At 36.6% G+C, this 19,346-nt stretch overlaps 1 protein-coding gene across 2 annotated transcripts in view; it reads left to right on the top strand.

Moving 5' to 3' along the window:
* The window catches only part of plxdc2b (plexin domain containing 2b), a 189,345-nt gene that overhangs the window by 136,091 nt on the left and 33,908 nt on the right, over positions 1-19,346 (top strand). For both annotated transcript variants that reach the window (XM_066723384.1, XM_066723385.1), the window contains exons 8-11: positions 3,867-3,962; positions 5,741-5,822; positions 18,026-18,086; positions 18,994-19,150. In XM_066723384.1, the coding sequence (XP_066579481.1) occupies positions 3,867-3,962; positions 5,741-5,822; positions 18,026-18,086; positions 18,994-19,150 (396 nt within the window). The remainder of the gene's footprint in view (positions 1-3,866; positions 3,963-5,740; positions 5,823-18,025; positions 18,087-18,993; positions 19,151-19,346) is intronic.

The following is a 19,346-nucleotide window of genomic DNA, read 5'->3' as shown; positions in this document are numbered from 1 at the left end:
CCAGAACAGGATAAACACAGCCCTGAGAAGAGCCGCCTCACTGAAGAAAAGGTGACAAGGTTGATGGCTTCAACTTTGCACAAGCAGCGAAGCACTTCTATTCAGTGAAGTTGTGCCTCAAATAAACAGGAATTTGACAAACACGGAATTCGGACCGACCAGCCTATTATTTTATTCTGCTGACTACTTTAAATAAAATATATTTGTTGGATCATAGCGTTTGTGTTTTATTGCTGTTTAAATGTAGGCTATTATATGGCTATTTAACACATATGTCTGGTAGTTGTTCTATATGGCTGGAATTCTGGAATATTTACGGCCATATTGGCCGTCAAAAAAAAATCTGTAGCGTAAACTTTGCCAGGTACTCACTTGAAGTAAAATATCGATTTAAGTCCTATGAGGAGGGTTACTCTAATCTAGGGGCTGTGCAACAGAAACAGTCGACCTAAAAAAGAAAGAAATTGAAGCAAATGATGGGGTTACCTTGGTACTGCTCAGAGGATTAAGTATAGATTGAGCTTTTTCCTGACGTGACTGCACAGCTCTTTGCAGCTTTTCAAAAGGATGTTGTTTATACATTCAAGCCTAAGAATACATCAAAAGAAAAAACATATGCATATTGCTTTTTAAAAGAAGAGCAGCATTATTGGGTATATTCTGCTTCTATTTCAGAACATCCATCAATTTGAATACTGTTCGCTTGCCCTTGCCCTTGCGTTTCTGACAGCATCACTCTGTGTTTAAAGTTCTGTTGTTGCCTCTGGCTCTCCCTGTTTCCCGTGAAATGCTATTTGTCTTATTTTTATCCGGCTGCATTTGTTGCTTTTCAGAATATGTGCTGCAATCCAGCTTTTCCTCCAAAGTCTATTTCAGTGGTGGATAACATAGACTTTAGTGACACGATCGAGTAGGATGTACAGGATCAGTTGGCATTCGCTTTAGAAATGAAATTTGGACATGGATAGAAAGTTATGTGGTTACAAGGAGCACAAACACTGCATGTCTGTATGTTTACTATTTATTTCGTACACACTTGTGTCAATTTGAATTTGTAAAATGTATTGTGTCTTGAACTGCACTGTATTATTGCACTTTGTATTGCTCTTATTTTGTAAGTCGCCCTGGAGAAGGGCGTCTGCTAAGAAATTAATAATAATAATAATAATAATAATAATAATAATAATAATAATAATAATGTCAAAAAACTGATAGGTTACTACAGGCACACCGTCAAATGACTGGATTATTTCCAAAGTAATGAACAAAACAAACGGGAGAATAAACCAAAAATGATCCACATCTGACTGCCTAACAAATGAACAAACAAAGGCATAGGCAGATTGTAATAGTTTTTTTTTTTTTTTTTTTGATTGTTTTTTCCCCGATTAGCATTTTGCTTATCTTAGTATGAGAGTATTATTATATTTTGTATACTATTCTTATCTTATCTGTATGCTGATCTTAGTAAAACATAATATTATAAAATGTACTGAATTTGAATTACTTAAGCATCTCCTTAAAGTAACCTGGGTTTAAAATCTCAGTTTTATTGACTTATTTATACTATTATCACAGTTGGTCAGCATTGGTATTTTGAACTTATAGTTTTGCATATATCTGATATAAAGAGGCAATAATCCTTGGCTTTGACACCATTTCACCTACACGTCTACCAAGCTAGTTGAGAGGTAATAGTTTTTTACATTCCCAATTGTTGCTTCAGCTATTTAAGTAACATACGTGCAATTGAAACTGTAATTGTTTGCTTCCTGATTAGTTCTTAAACCTATTAATGACAAATATAATACAATAACCTTTAATATGTGAATTCACATTCATGCAGGACAAGATCCATGATGCTGTTTATCTGATATCACTGTCATCTGCTCATTTAAAAATGTCAGTTATCTATATAAGGACATACTTATAAGTAAATGAAATAAAGAAATTAACATTGTGTTTTTCCCCAGTGAGTTTGTAAATACATTTAGCTTTGTCACTTTTGACATTACCAAATTAATAAAATAGAAAAAATGACAGAATTACAAGATGATTTAGAAGTCCAAAAAGAAAAAAAAAACATTCTGAAAGACAGGTGTAATTCTTGCCTGCATTTTCATCTTTTGTAAATTGCATTCATCAATTCAGTGTGCCAGGCCCCGGTAAAGAGAGTGCAACATGTATCATTGAGAATTAGAAGTTAGAAAATTAAAGAAAAATAATAACTGCATGGGGTGATCAATCGTTATGATGAAAAGATGACAGCTTGGCACCGTGAGCTACAGTATCCGTCAGAGTTCAGGACACATCTATAGCCTCACTGGAGAAAACAATCAGAATATTTTTCAGTATTTGCAGCGCTGACAGTCTGTAATGACTCTGCTGCAGTTTCATGGTTCATATGCAGTATAATGTGCAAGAGTCATCAATCTGTTTCCTAGCAATTGTTTTTTATATATTCGTATTACATTGTCTATTTGATTACTGCATCATGCTGCTTCTTTTTTGGACACCAGTGTTGTGTTTCTTGTGTTTTAATATAGATTTAAATATCAATTCCTATGTCACCTTGTTCCTATTTTTCAGACAATCAAACTCCATATTACAAAAGGCACAAGCAAGCTGGTGAAAGGCTAGAGAATGGGGAATTTTGGCTTATTACACACAATGAGCCCTGATACATTAACTTTTTCAGATGATATCCTGTTTGATAGACCTTATTTTCTAAATTATGTCTACAGCTATAGACAGGAAAATTGAATCACAGTATTATTTTGTAAATACTTCTACAGCAATGTAAACGTTATGGTTATGGCTGGGTTTGTTTCATTGTGAGCTAGCTTTGAAATGAAGTGGTACATATCTCTGAATGTGATGTTAATTTTCTCAGACGAGAAAACTGTATGTGTAACAGTAAAGGTTTCCTTTTATAAGTGAAGACATTCATTTTGCAATACATCCACATGCAATTACATGTGGAAGTATAAAATAGGCATTTTTATATATTGTTTTTAAAGATTGTCCTAATTTATTCCTGGGATTTGACAATTTGCCTTGCTTTTCAACATTATGGTACAGAGGATATTCTGTTGCACTCCCTTGACAAATTTATGCAGGAAAGCTCTGTGTTTGTGAGAGGAGCCGTGAGAGTCCTCTGTCATATCGTCAGACATCAGTACTAAAAGGTTGAATCAGTTCTGATAGGCTGCTAGTTGGCTGACCTGCTTACATTCAGTTGGTGAAATAAAGGCTGTGACAGGTCATTCGGGGTTAACATAGTAGTAGGCTGTTAGGAAGTACCAAATTTAAAGGTGATACAAAGCCAAACCACGGTCAGGTCAACTAAACTCCTTGAGTATGATAAATGAGGTGCCCTGAGATCTCAGGAAAAAAGAAAGCCAGCTCAATGCAAGAACTATTATGCACTTACTCCCAGTCTTCCAGCTGTGTTAACTTTATTTTATTAATGTTAACATGAAGCTCTGTGAATTTGACAGAAATTAGGAATTTCTCCAGGGCTGACCTACAGAAGACACTCCTGACACTTTTTCAGTACACTGCAAAGGGGAATAATGGTGACCAAAAGTGATGCACTTTTTGTTTTTGCCAACACAGTTTGTTACAGGTGCTCGAATTGGGTCTTTTAACAATGACTAATCTGCTCTAGAGAAATGCTGATGTATCAGCATTAACTGTGCAATTCAATAATCAATTTTAAACTAAGTTTTCTGTGGAAAGAAAAAAGTGCCTACTATCCGTTGTCCTGAATCTGCCTATCCCTAGTTTTCTGCTGGGGCCTCTTGTCCTACTTTCACCATTTGCAGGAAGCTTTATGATGATTTTCTTTTCTTTTTTTTAAACAGATGTACGTAGAAGAACAATCTATGAGTACCACCGAGTGGAGCTTTTGAAGACAAAAATCACAAACTCTTCTGCCGTTGAGATGATGCCCCTACCTAGTAAGTATCCAAACATAACCTTATAAGAACATACAGTGAGGGGAAAAAAGTATTTGATCCCCTGCTGATTTTGTACGTTTGCCCACTGACAAAGAAATGATCAGTCTATAATTTTAATGGTAGGTGTATTTTAACAGTGAGAGACAGAATAACAACCAAAAAATCAAGAAAAACGCATTTCAAAAAAGTTATAAATTGATTTGCATGTTAATGAGGGAAATAAGTATTTGACCCCTTCGACTTAGTACTTGGTGGCAAAACCCTTGTTGGCAATCACAGAGGTCAGACGTTTCTTGTAGTTGGTCACCAGGTTTGCACACATCTCAGGAGGGATTTTGTCCCACTCCTCTTTGCAGATCCTCTCCAAGTCATTAAGGTTTCGAGGCTGACGTTTGGCAACTCGAACCTTCAGCTCCCTCCACAGATTTTCTATGGGATTAAGGTCTGGAGACTGGCTAGGCCACTCCAGGACCTTAATGTGCTTCTTCGTGAGCCACTCCTTTGTTGCCTTGGCTGTGTGTTTTGGGTCATTGTCATGCTGGAATACCCATCCACGATCCATTTTCAATGCCCTGGCTGAGGGAAGGAAGTTCTCACCCAAGATTTGACGGTACATGGCCCCGTCCATCGTCCCTTTGATGTGGTGCAGTTGTCCTGTCCCCTTAGCAGAAAAACACCCCCAAAGCATAATGTTTCCACCTCCATGTTTGACGGTGGGGATGGTGTTCTTGGGGTCATTCCTCCTCCTCCAAACACAGCGAGTTGAGTTGATGCCAAAGAGCTCGATTTTGGTCTCATCTGACCACAACACTTTCACCCAGTTCTCCTGTGAATCATTCAGATGTTCATCGGCAAACTTCAGACGGGTCTGTACATGTGCTTTCTTGAGCAGGGGGACCTTGCGGGCGCTGCAGGATTTCAGTCCCTCACGGCGTAGTGTGTTACCAATTGTTTTCTTGGTGACTATGGTCCCAGCTGCCTTGAGATCATTAACAAGATCCTCCCGTGTAGTTCTGGGCTGATTCCTCACCGTTCTCATGATCATTGAAACTCCACGAGGTGAGATCTTGCATGGAGCCCCAGACCGAGGGAGACTGACAGTTATTTTGTGTTTCTTCCATTTGCTAATAATCGCACCAACTGTTGTCACCTTCTCACCAAGCTGCTTGGCGATGGTCTTGTAGCCCATTCCAGCCTTGTGTAGGTCTACAATCTTGTCCCTGACATCCTTGGACAGCTCTTTGGTCTTGGCCATGGTGGAGAGTTTGGAATCTGATTGATTGATTGCTGCTGTGGACAGGTGTCTTTTATACAGGTAACGAGCTGAGATTAGGAGCACTCCCTTTAAGAGAGTGCCCCTAATCTCAGCTTGTTACCTGTATAAAAGACACCTGGGAGCCAGAAATCTTGCTGATTGATAGGGGATCAAATACTTATTTCCCTCATTAACATGCAAATCAATTTATAACTTTTTTGAAATGCGTTTTTCTGGATTGTTTTGTTGTTATTCTGTCTCTCACTGTTAAAATACACCTAGCATTAAAATTATAGACTGATCATTTCTTTGTCAGTGGGCAAACGTACAAAATCAGCAGGGGATCAAATACTTTTTTCCCTCACTGTAAAATAGCTGACCAAATAGCAACACAAGCAGCACTTTATTCCCATTAAGTCTGTGCAATGAGCTCAATTATAAATGTCACATTGTTAAGTTGCCATGCAGTTGTATTTGTTGGAATCCATAATGATCATGTGCAATTTGTGTGTTCTTCCCTCAGCATGCCTGCAGTTCACCAGTTGCAGTGCCTGTGTAACGTCACAGATTGGGTTCAACTGTACCTGGTGTAACAAACTCCAAAGGTAAGACAGATTTGAAGTGACTTTTTGCTTGTTGCTTATCTATCCTTCTAGCAGGTTGCTTAACTTGAACCCGTGTTTTTTCCCTTCCTTCCTTTACATTAAATTGAAGATGCAGTTCGTAAATTAAAATAATTAATATTTTGAGAACTTATAACTGACCAACAATCTGGCTGTAACTATATGACTGTTTTCCTCAAGCACTGTGCAGGGCTGTCTTGATTGATGATGGTGTGAAGCCAAATTTTGTTTTGTTTGTCTTTTTGGATTGAGAAAGAGCTTTGCTGCTGTAAGTAGTTTTCCAGTAAAGGTCATGTGACTTGTTAGTGCAGTACTGCCAGTGAGCTGCTTTAACACCTGGTCCTGGTGTACAACTGACCGGGTAGCTGATTCTTGCTGATTCCTAGTCCATGTGTTCATAAATCGCAAGACCAGATGTGATGTGTATAATGTCAAAAACAGACAAAAATTAGTTCCTGAATGAGACGTTCTTTTGACTCATCCATGACCCAAAGCCAGCTGGCTTCAGCTAGAGATATAAAAGCTTTTGGAGGACGAGGGGATATCGTTTGGAGACTTGTTTTTCTGGTTTCTGGTAACAGTATTTACATTGATCTTTCACAGGAAGGTTTAAGGCATGCAGTACTTCAAATACTTGTGTGCTCTCCCCAAAAATGCAATCTCATCCATCATTAAAAAGTTTCCATCATGAGCCTGTGCTATAAAGAATGGTTTTGGCTTTGTTTTCTGAAATGTTTCCCCTTACCAATACACTGGACAAAATCTCACTATGCTTTTTTTTTTTTTTTTTTTTTAAGCATTAAGGTTTGTCTATTCTTAAATACATATAACCACAGTAGCATCTGCAAGCCTGACTTCTGGCCAAGATACCGAATGACATCTTGACCCAATAACAAACTCTGGGTGATCGAAAGCAGAAGTTTGTGATCCTTGTTTCTGTTCAAATCTGTTTTGTCTGCATGTTCCTTATTTGGAGTTGTTGTTACTTTGTGTATAAATGTATGTCAAATGATGGTCTAAATTCAGAGTTAGGGATACATACCAGGGGACTGACCCCTGTCTGTGCCTTGGCTCTCCATAGGCCTTCGTAATGGAAAAACCTGTTGATTCCTGACTCAGGACAAACTGCATTTTTGAAAGAAAATACTTCTACGTATTTATGATATTAATTGGCTATTATTGCTAGCAATGGCTTTTACAGTGCCTTGCAAAAGTATTCACATCCTTTTTGTGAAATTATAAAATGATTCATATACTTTTTATTTTTTAAACATAATATTGTTTTCAAAACTTGAATGTTCAAACTGAAGACTTTAAAGGGTAAGATAGTTTACAGTAAATGCCAGCAAAAAGTTATGAGAAAAACTGAAATAAGTTGATAGTATGCAGACTCCTGAACAGCTGCAAGTCTTTTTGGGTAAGTCTCAACCAACTTTGCGCACTGGCTTGGTTCTTTTTGGCAGGTTTGCTCGAGCTCTCATGTTGCTTGGGGATCACTTGGACAGCAGTTTTCAAGTCTTTCCACACACTTTTGAGTAAATGTGTGACCCTTCACCACAAAATAGGCATAGGTCTCACTTCATATAGTTTTAGATTTCTATTTTGTCTTTATGTTTAAGAGCACCTTCACACCTTCAAAACTTTTTTATTATTATTGAATTGTGACCAGGGTTCGAGTTATAATCTGAGCTTCGTGGGGGTCTCTAATATAACTAACGTTACCAGCGGAGATAGGCTAAATACATAAATAAAAAAATAATAAGCCTAGAGAGAGAGACAGAGACTTAATTGCTGATTACGTGTCAAACATGTTCTCTCTCTCACATGCACACACACACACAGTAGCCCACTACTTGCCCCAGATGTCTGCGATATTGCAACAAAGTTTAAGTTTCAATAGCCAGAAATATGCCAGCAAAGACTCAAGCCATCACTCAAGGACAGACCGCAATTCCGCCCTTTATGGTATCATATAAAGTGTTATTATTTTACATACTCCTCGCTGCCGGCACACAGTTGCAAGCAGATGATCATATGTAGCGCTCACTAATTGGACAGTCATGCCGTGCGCAGCATAGTTAATTTGAAAAACATGTTTATTTTAGCCTGTTTATCTTGTTAATGTAAATAATACTAATTACAATGAAAAATACATTATTTGTGATTCAAAGTAATGGATGTTGGTAAATGAATTAGTGACCCCCACAAATGCATGATTTTACTGCTTCCATGGGAGCTGAGCTCCCACTGGCTCCCATGTAACTCAAACCCTGATTGTGACGAAAACAAAGTTGAGAAATAGAGTTGTCTACTTCCATTCAATTTTTATTTAGTTTTTTTTTTCCAGACTTGTGCACTCAGAGGGGGTCTTCACTTGTAGATATGTCACTATGTATTTTACATTTATTAATAAAACTTTGTTTATGTTCACAGTGTATATCCTCAAGGACCTTTCTCACACCCAAAAGTAATATTAATTTTGGGGGATGTTAGATATTATATAATTGTACATATATTACTACTACTGCTCATGTGACAAAAGCCACGACATCCAATGGAAAATTGGAGTGTTAACTTTTGAAGTAGGTTGCTCACTCTTAATCAGAGTAAATAAGTCCCTTAGTACAATTTTTCTTCCATCATTTTTCTGAGTTTCAAATTCTGAATTATTTATTGCAGAATACGCAATGCATGTCGAATGGTATTTTGGTGCACTTCAAAACTGAGATATGGTTTATGTTTACTGATAGACGTTTCTGTCTTGGGAATGTCCTTCGTTATAGTTTTCCATATTTTCTTCTTATTTAAAAATGTATGGTGACATTTCACTTCATAAAACTGACTTGATGAATGTAGTTTTTAGAGAATTTGCACTAGATGCATGTTGGAACAATTCTATTATTCCCCAAATGAAGACTGTTCCACATGGTGGTTCCTGGATTTCTCTGACTGGAGCACTTAACACGGCGTATCCAGTGGCATGCTTCTACAATCTGACTAATTTAGAACATGTTCTCAAGACAAAGGCAAGCGGTTTCATGCTGCTGTCTTTCTCAGCAGGGAAAATAAATTAACAATGTTGTCCCGCAGGGTGGAATGATGTCATCAGCGGCTGCTCTTTTAATTTGATAGGAGATTACTATTAAGTTGTTTGCTCAAATCACACAGCTGTTGTGTTACAGTAAATGCCAGCAGAAACTTTGTGCAGCATTGCTCGGAATTGAAATCACAGTGCGCTGGCCCATCTTATAAAGGCACTCTACTGGAATACAGGGTGTGTCCTATTGGCTCATTATCTTGCTGTAAAATGGAGTTTGGACCAATAAGTTTTGCCCAATGTGGATAGCATGGTGTGTTAAAACAGTGTTGTACCTTGCTGCAGTCAATACACCATCAAGTTTAATCTCTTTAACAAGACTTAGGGATTTGCATCTGAACCTCCTCCGTGCTTAATTGCTGGTCACAATCAAGGATTTTTACGTTGCGGTTCTTTGTCATCTAGTATCCTGTCTTCGATTATAGCCACCCAACTTGGACTCATTTGAGCAAAACACCTTTGACCCTTGTTCTATAAGTGTCCTTCTGCATTTTACAACAACACCTTAAAGGTTGATGGGCCTTCTGCCATGTCTTTTTCCAATTCAAGCCTTGTCTTCTTTATATTCCTTAAGAAAAATATGTTGAAGTATTGCTCATAATTGTTAGACAGCTTTTGGGCTTTATACTTGCTGATTATGTTTCAGGTACCACACCATGGAAATCAACTAATGAAAAATTAATTCCTGTAGGTGCCCTCTGCTGGGTTGTGCATTTCAAAGCAAAGACTCAAGCATGAGCACCGAGGAGCTTTCAAAATACCTCTAGGACAAAGCTCTTAAAAGGAACATATCAGGGGATGAGTATTAAATAAAATATCAAAGGCCTTATCCCTTGGAGCACGGTCAAGACAATTATTACACAGTGGACGGTGTATGGCACCACCAAGACCCTGCCTAGATCAGGTGGTGCCTCCAAACTGGATGACCAAGAAAGGAGACTGATCAGAGAGGGTACTAAGAGGTCAATGGCAACTGTGCAAGAGCTACAGGCTTTAAGGCCAAAACTGGTCAAAATGTGCATGTGATAACAATATCCCAAGCTTTCCATGAATGTGGTCTTTATGGTAGGGTGGTAAGAAGGAAGCCATTATTCAAAAAAGCCCACCTATTCTGGAGATTCTGTAGCCATGTGGTAAAACGTTTTGTGATCTGACAAAAGTAAAAGTTTTGGTCTAAAGACAAAGTGTTATGTTTGGCACAAGGGAAAATGAATGGAGTAAAGTATAGAAAAGTCCTTGAAGTTCACCTTTCAGCAAGACGACTTCAAGCACACAGCCAAAACTACACTGAAGTGGCTAAGGAAGATAAAGGTAGATGTCCTTGAGTGGCCCAGTGAGCCTGGACCTAAATCCAGTCGAAAATGTGTTGCATGATTTGAAGATTGCTTTACATCAATGCTCCCTGAGGAACTTGACAGAGCTTTTCTGTAACAGTTTTGTAAAGAAGAATGGTCAAATATTGCCAAATCCAGGTGTGGTAGAGACCAATCCCAACAGACTCACGGCTGTAACTGCTGCCAAATTTGCTTCCACCAAGTATTAAATCAGGGAGGTGGAGACTTATCCAATTATGATATTTCAGCTTTGTATTTTTAATATATAATTTTAACGATAAAAACCTTTTTGCCTTAACAGGTGTGTAGATAAGTAGAATAAATCCTCATTTAAATGCATGAAACTCTGAGGCACTGAAATTACACAATGTGAAAAAAGTTCAAGAGGGTGTAAACTCTCTATAGGCACTGTACATTTAAATCCAGGTCACATTGCAGTCTATGGGAATCCCCAAATTTGTCTACTGTTATACACTGTACACAGACTTCTTAAAGTTTTTTTTTTTTTTTCAATTGAGTTATTCACCAATGTATGAGATCCTTGATGCTCGTAGATGCTGCTCTCCTGTGATGAGAGGAATGTGGGGGGAAAATATAGAAATCCTATCCTGCCTTTGTCCTTGGTGTGATGTTACTCCTCACTTGGTTATCAGCAGCTCACATTCCTTTCTTGCAGCGTATTATCTGCAAAGTACCTTCCAATGCAACTGGCAATGTAGAGGTTAATGATTATTATTCATGAGTATTGATTATAATATTGATAAGATGGGAAGGCTTAGTTTAGAATGCCAATGAAATCACTGCTAGTTATTAGAAATGACCATTCAGACACTGTTTGTAAAATGTTAAGGCCCCTTGGGCGTATGTCCCAGAGGGGGTATAAAAGCTTTGTTCTGTCTTAAAACTTTTGGAGAACAGTCATGCAAGCCTAAAATCCTTTGAGTTCTGTATTGCACTGTTCCTCCCGTGCATATAATAAATTCTGACTAGAACTCCTGATTCCAAATCTTTCTCCCACCACAAGAGTCAGGAGTAGAATGAAGATCAACCACTGCAGGAGTCAGAAAAATACCTGTTAGAAGGCCGTTGAAGGGACAACAGTAAATCTGGAAACACTATGGAGTGCATGAATGCTCCTATTTAAAGGCACAGAAGCTTTTATGTGTGTGTGTGTTATTCTTCATTTTACTTCAAAATCTCATCAGCCTTCATTGGGTTTCACTTTCAACCCACTAACAGCAGTTTAACTATATTGTATACAACATCCCCTGCTCTTTTTTGGATTTGTATTACATGGTCATATCATGAGTCGGGCTGTGACTCATTCAGTGTCCGTCCCATTCTCCAGCCTTTCTGTTCTCCGAAAGATTACTGTAGTTTTACTTTCAGCTTTCACCTGAAAACTCTTGTCTACGCATCCCAGCAGGGATCATCAAATACAGGCTTTTCATGGTTATGATCGTGCTCTTCCACGAATTCCTTCTAATCATCGAAATCTCTGCCCCTGGATAACAATCAGCTTTTCAGTCAAACAGGATAAATGGTCATGCCAGCTCTGTACAAATCACCTTTGTGTTTAACACAGGTTTTCATTAAGATAACATCTGCAGAAGCGAAGAGTCACAGATCAGAGTTATACCTTTTCTGTCTACCTTTCTCACCTTGTAGTTGCTATATCAGAGACCGAAATTGTGCTGCAACATTGCGGAGTCGGAAGGTCAGGATTCTATACGGTAGTTCCTTCCGCAGGTCTAATAGCCCAGATGTGTTGAAAAGGATGAATGTCATACAGAATTAAAGTTAATTTGAAGCTTTGAAATGTCCTATTCCTTATCCATTTAATTACTTTTGTCTTTGACTTTATAGTCGAAATGTGAACAAAATACCCTGAAATGTAGATAATTGATTCCCTATTCAAAAGCTTACAAAGAATAGTGTTGAAGTTATTCAAATTAACTGATTTATCATTTTAAACTGTTAAATATACAACTTTGTGATTCCTGTTCTGCAGTGCAGTAGATATTTCATCTCTCCTTTATCCTAAAGGGGTTGGCAGATCCAGTTCTAACCAGAAATCTATTATCTTACAAACAAACAAACAAACTGAAACTCAGCAAGGTTAACCGATACAGCCTTACATTACATTGTGTGTGCAGGAGACATTTGCACTTTGGTAATGCTGACAAGAATTGTACCTGTTAAAGGAATTGAAGGGATACATTCTGAGAAGCATATTTCAGGAGTTTCTCAAAGTACCTGAGAGGTGAGAGCTAAAGAGATAAGTGCCTCACAACCCCAGCTTTTGGATTCTTTGGTTGTTACAGAGAAGCATCCCAGGCTGAAAACTGCAGACTGGAGTAATGATCACAAAATCTACGGATGGGTGCATGGCAACAATTCAAGAAAAGTCTATTTCATGTAGAAAAAATGCTACATGTACAAAACTAGTTGGCAAATATACAACAATGTGCTATTATTTATGTAGAGAAAATAATTTGCTCAGAAAAGCAAAATGAATTTGTCATCGTGAACTGAGGAACGGAAGGAACGTTAGGCTGGTTTTCAGAGCTTCTGAGGAAAAGTTGAGGTATCATGAAAACATGGACAGTAAATCATTGGGGAAATAATTTAGGTATATCATCAGATACACCTCTAGAGATGGGATAAAGAATTTGGATAATTTTGGCCTAGTTTAGTGAACAGATGAGCTGCATCTGTGATGGAACAAAAAATAAATAAATTGAGGGATTATAAATCAGAGGAGCTCGGAACAGTTTCTCTCATTTCTATTTCCATGATGATACCAATGCAGGCACCTAGACTTGGCTTGCATTTTGGAAATCGCTAATTGCTCAGAGACTGCAAACACGTTGCAGTAACTGTATGCTGAGAAAGACGTTGTTTGACTTTTTTTAAAGGCACACTATCACATAGAGTTTTTGTCATTTACCTATTACATCATCAGAAGCAAAGTTTTCATACACTGTTTAAAAAATGTCACTTTAATATGATTTTTAAATAGGGGTGACATTTATTAGTTACATCTGCGCAATAATAACTACACAGTTTGGAAACTGTTTTGAAATTGGACATATTATAGCTCATAGCTGAAGTATATGAATGGAAAAAATTGATACCTTCTACGCAATGTTTGAACTACAAGATTCTGGTGAGTTGCAATGAAGTGTATAAAAATCTTTCTTTTATACATGTGTTTGCAGCTAGACATTATTGGCATTTTTTAATATTAGAGAAGTGTGGACTTCTCTAGTGTGGAGAGAAAAGAAGGTATGAAGGTACATACTCTGAAAATGAATTTAAATAAAACAAAAACTTGAAAGTGTGTGCGAGATTATCTTCAGGGCTTGTGAGAAAATAACAGTTGCATAACCCTGTTGTGTTTTATTGCTTACATTAACAACGGGGCCTCATATTCTTTGACATTTCGACTATGTTTTCAAATATCCTGTGGTCCTTCAGATGCCCACACTGCAAATTCATTACTAAATACTTTGTTTCACATCATTTATACTGTTGACAGTTCTTTCCATGGCAAACCATCCGTGTGTATGCATTTCATCTTTCGTTCACTTCCATGCAGTGTTTTAGTTTACTTCAGCAAATCTAGGTCAAGCCTCATTTCTAGAGTTGAAGAACATAAATACTTATACTTTATATTTTAGATCATGGCCCAATCTGATTGTCTTTAATATCAAGCCTACTCTTCTGTATGTGTAGGATGTGAATGCCTAGTATTAACCACAATTGATTGCTAAGGAAGAAGTCTTCTGGAGACATGACTGTATTTCATATATCACTGGTGATGATTACCTGATAAGGAACAGGTTGTAGTTTCATATTTTATTCATTTAAAACGAATTCCGATTTGATGTGGATTGAAGTGTGGTTTGTTTCGTTTGGAGCTAAATGTGAAGCCTCTGATAGTGATGTAATTGCACCAGATCAAACCAAAGCGATTGAGACCCCTAGAAAAGGGTGGTCTTGGTTTATTTGATAGCGAACTCTTTAGCGAAAATTGCTCTTCCAATTATTTTGCAATGTGCAATTCTGGTTCACTTGGCATCGAACTGCTCCAAACAGCAAACCAAACTGTGGAAATGATGTAATCAAACGCAAAGGATCTGCCCAGCTTTGTTGCTTCATTGAAAACCGACAGACTAATACATAATAGTGCAGTACTTGCAAAATGTCTAGGCTGAAATAGCCCATGAAATTATCTCGATATGGGCGATTACACAATAAAGGCACCGAATAAAGGAAAGGTTGAATAAAACCACAGCATGTAAAATATTTTCATTATTATTATTATTATTATTATTATTATTATTATTATTATTATTATTATTATTATTATACTCTAGACAGGACCTTTTCTCAAGTAAACTACAATAGAACTGAGTGTGTTTGGAAAAGTACAATGTGGAGTTCACAAACTAACTAGAATTCACCTTAAAATTGTTCAAGTTTGATTAAATATCCCTGGTATGAACAAAAAGTTTAATTTGCAAGTAAACCACTTTTCAAATGATCTGCACTGTGTGTGAAAGTTCCCTACAATTTCACAGATAGGACCATTACAAAACATTCGGAGTAGTTCACAATATGTACGCTCATAATGGATTTCAATTTCTGTAAAAGTCTAGCCATGTCCCTCAGATGCATCAACATAAGAGAACAAATAAAAACTGTGAGTCTCAGAAGTTCCCAGTGTTTCATTGGACGACTGTAGAATTTGCATATAAGGTCACCTCCTTCTGAAAATACAAATGCTGAAAATTTAGATTCGTAAAACATCAAATGAAATGGGTAACTCTGTGTATATACATCATTATAATGTATAATTAAAATCATCCTGTTTGTTTTTATGGGACCAGGAAAGCACAGTCTGCTTCAGAAGAATCCTAATATTTAGTCACAGACATCCATCTGGATTTTGAAGGAAAAATACTTAAAATACTTAAAACCTATTTTAAAAGTAAAATATAAAATACATCAACCAAATGCAAACCATTTCAACAAGGGTAGAGATAATAGTAATAATAGTCACAAATGTTTTTTTTTTTTTTCATAAATTAGTTCTGCCTAATGAATTAAATAAATAAATATAACATCACCTAATATAATGAAGTTATTGTTAATGTATTTTTTCTCCCTAAACTACACAGTCTTTTGAAGTGTGTGTCATATAAATATTTGGTAATGGTTAATATCTCATTCACTTTATGGACAATATTTAATGAATATATAAAAATGCATGGTATTGTCAGTTGCTTATGCTGTTCCCACCTGCTTTAAAGCTTTAATTAGCATTGGTAATTCATGACAGTTTCTCAGTTTAATTTCAAAGCTCTGATGATGATTTAAGCAGTTATTTTTGTTTCCTTTCTATTTAAATGACTCATTTTAAACAGCAATACACCTTTCGTGGTAGATAAATGGTCAGTCAGTATACTGTATTTCTTGGAGTGAAAAGAAAGTCTCATTGAGAGCTTGTTAATTAAGATGTTTTTAAAAACAGATCTATACATTTTGATAGGTGCCATATTTAAAGCAAAAATTGTATAGAAATGTGAATATTGAAAAATGCCAAGGCTACTTGAATGACATTTAGCGCTAAATTCAGTATATGTAGCTAATAAATATGACCTGAGCGCTATGAGGTTAAGATTGAAGGAGAAATTATTCAGATGGACACCATGATTCTCAGTATTAGAATGTCATGGAATGTTAGATTGTGAGCTAATTAATGTATATTAAACACTTATTAATGGCACAAACTGTACAGTTTTATGTGCTTCATGGCAATTAATTTATCTATGTATCTAAATTAATGTTTTCTTCTTTCTTATCCCACTAAGATTATGTTCTTCCTTCACCACAAATTGTAGAATGTTGAACTTAGTATCCTAAGATGCTGGGTTTTTGACAGGTCTGTTCAGTAGGTGGGAAAATATAAACATCTATGCATACATAACAAATAGTGCAGCTTTTTAATAATTTAACCTGGATTCTCCAAGACTAATACAATATTAAGCATGAATACGATATGTGCATAGTTTGACTTTGAGATGCAGGATAACCTTGAAATGTCATCCACAGAGTGCCAAGGGGAATTGTACTGCTGTTGAACGAGAAATTAATTCACGTAGTTGTGTGAAAAGCACAATCTAACTTGGTGACTTGGTGAATGTCTATACCGTCAGCCATATATTCAAATGCAGCAGAGCAAGCTTTACACTGATATTCTTTATGGATTTGCCCTTCCCATCAGAACCAGAATTATGAGTTTATTTGCATGTAACTGAAGTGAGTTATGCCTCGTCTTCATTTAGTTTTTAATGTCTGAACAGTGCATCAGCAGCTTTCCCATGACTGATGTTGGAGAAATGTAATTTGACAGACATGGTGTGATGTGAGAGATTGCATATAGAAGAGCTGTGTTTTGTATTTGTATTTTTACCAGAATATTCTAAGATTGATATTCAGTAATGTCTAGAAAGTAAATTTAAAAAACTGACTGTTGTGTTGTTATTGTTGTTATTATTACTGGTGGTACGATTAGTAGTAGCAGCAGTAGTAGTAGGAGTATTACAAGCATTTAACAATTATTTTGAATGTTTTTTTGTTCTATAAGTTAAAATTGTGTCCTCTTGCATCTCTAATCACTGGCCACTCTGTGCTCATTCTTATAAAAAAAAAACCATTATAGAATGTTGAAATCACAAGCAAAACATAAATTATTCCAGATATGTATTCCATTCAATAAAAACACAAAAGCAACACAGGTGCCAATACAACATTAACTCAGTCTAACAGCTTGTCTTTTGGAAAATAGTGGGATATAATACTTTTCAAATCAAATCTCTTGATGACCTACAGCCTATATTACTTGTTGTGTTTCTTTTGTTTTCTTGCACACAGACAGCATATCAATGTTAATATACACTGTGCCGACCATCTGCTGTTACTTTTGACTGGAAATTGTACCCTGGTGCCAATCTGGGAGTCTATGAAGAAAGTAGCTGTTGATGAAGGAACAATAAATTAAACTGGTGCTCTAAATCAAAAGAAATGTGATTAATGTATCAAGCTTACACAATGAAGATTTGCATTGCAATAATGTCCCAAGGCATTAGCAAAGCTTTCCACATATCTTTTTTCTATTTTAATTTTCAGATCTTCAACATTTTTCCATAACTTTAAGCCAACACAACACAATATTTTGTATCCTTTTCTCCAAACAATGATCATCTATATGGCGACCCCTGTACAGTTACTATTGACTGTTCTGAAACAGATTCAGATCAGATGCACTTAGAGGTACTTAGTACTCCAGCAAAACTAACTGCAAATCGCTCTCTTCTCAGCTCTAAAGGTCTTTCTGCCTAAAGCATTGGTTATTTTCTGATGTAAATACAGTGTGTGGCAGGTCTAATATTTGTATATAGATTATACATTTTTTTCTGCAATGCACCTGTTCAAAATTGAATTAGATGTGCAGATGATTTATTTAATTTGAATAACTTTTTCTAGGTTCTTAATTTTAGTTAAACATCTATCTTGTTTTTCAAGGCCACTGATTAAAAATAAAACACATGCTTGATTGTAAGCAGTTCTATGAAGAGATCAGCAGGTTGTGAACAAAATGTAAGATGCTTTACTCTGTTCAGACTTTAGTCTAGTCCTTCATGATTTAAGTAGCAGTTATTTAATGTATCTTTTTCTCTCTTCAGATGTTCCAGTGGATTTGACCGTCATCGCCAGGACTGGGTGGATAGCAGCTGCCCTGATGAGGTGCAGACACCGTTCTAAGCTCTCTGACACACTTTCAAACTCCTAGTTTTGCTTCGGCTGAATGCTTTAAAGAGAAGGACAGAGTTGGTTTCACCAGTAGAATAAGCAGAGTCTAATCGCCTCAGACTGCTGGCATTGGCTTGTCTGACACAGTGATAAATGCACATGTTTGCATGTGATCTCCGAAGAGAGGAAAGTAGGCTGCCCAATTTATTCCTAAGAAATGGCTGGTTTTTATTAATTTAGGATGTGTCTACAGACTTCAGATTCACAAGATCAAGCTCAGTAACTCTGTGGTTATTGTCCTTCTCTTCAGAATCTGAATGAGGAAAATTAGGCCACTAACAGCAGCTCTTGAACTTTGAGCCAATTGAAATAACATATGTCATTAAAAATTAAATCTGAAGACGTTTGTTGTGTAGTTTTACTGAAGTTTATTTTCTGAAGGCATTATATTCTCTTACCCTACACATTATACTGCTTCCTACAACTGGGTGCTGCTGCAAGTTCTACCGATACAAATCACAAAAATGTGAAATTCTGTTTTACAACCAAGAGATAAAATACGTACTCTGGAATGGTATTTTTATAAAACTGGATCGGTGTAAGAAAAGAAATTACTAGCACATTAATAGATATGCTGAGCAAATACAGTCATTTAACCTACAGCTGGATAGATTCACGTTTTGATCTGCAAAGGGTCTTCTCAGTTCAGATATATTAAAGATTTACATTTCATATAATGTTAGGTTATCTTTGAACATGAAAATAATTTCCAAATGGAGACTATCTGACACCTTTGGGAGTTGTTTTCTTTTTCAGATAACCAGTTTTCTTGCGATAATCGAGTTGTTGTTTTTTTAACTGCTTTTTTAAATTAAATACAAGAATGTTTCTATCTTTGCAGGCAAAGGAGAAAGCCTGTGAACGCACAGTGAACACCACACAGCTCTACCCTTTTACTACTACCTTGGTTCCCAAAACAACACCAAGGAATAGGATCATAACAACAACCAGTCCTCCAGCGTCTACCTCCCATCTTCCAACCAGCATCCCGACAGAAGGTAGGCAAACCTGGGAGCTTTAGTACACTACACAATAAACAAGAAGGGATTTTGTTTAGTACATTCTAACTGTAATTCAAAGATCAATCCATAAGGCCCTGTAAGTATATTGTTACCCCCCTTTGGTGTTTTTGTATTACTCCATTATAAATGTGTTTAATGTACTATTTTGAAAGAAAATCAATATCAACTTTCT

This window comes from Amia ocellicauda, chromosome 2 (assembly GCF_036373705.1).
Source record: "Amia ocellicauda isolate fAmiCal2 chromosome 2, fAmiCal2.hap1, whole genome shotgun sequence".
NCBI lineage: Eukaryota > Metazoa > Chordata > Actinopteri > Amiiformes > Amiidae > Amia > Amia ocellicauda.
This window is presented reverse-complemented; position numbering and strand designations above follow the sequence as displayed.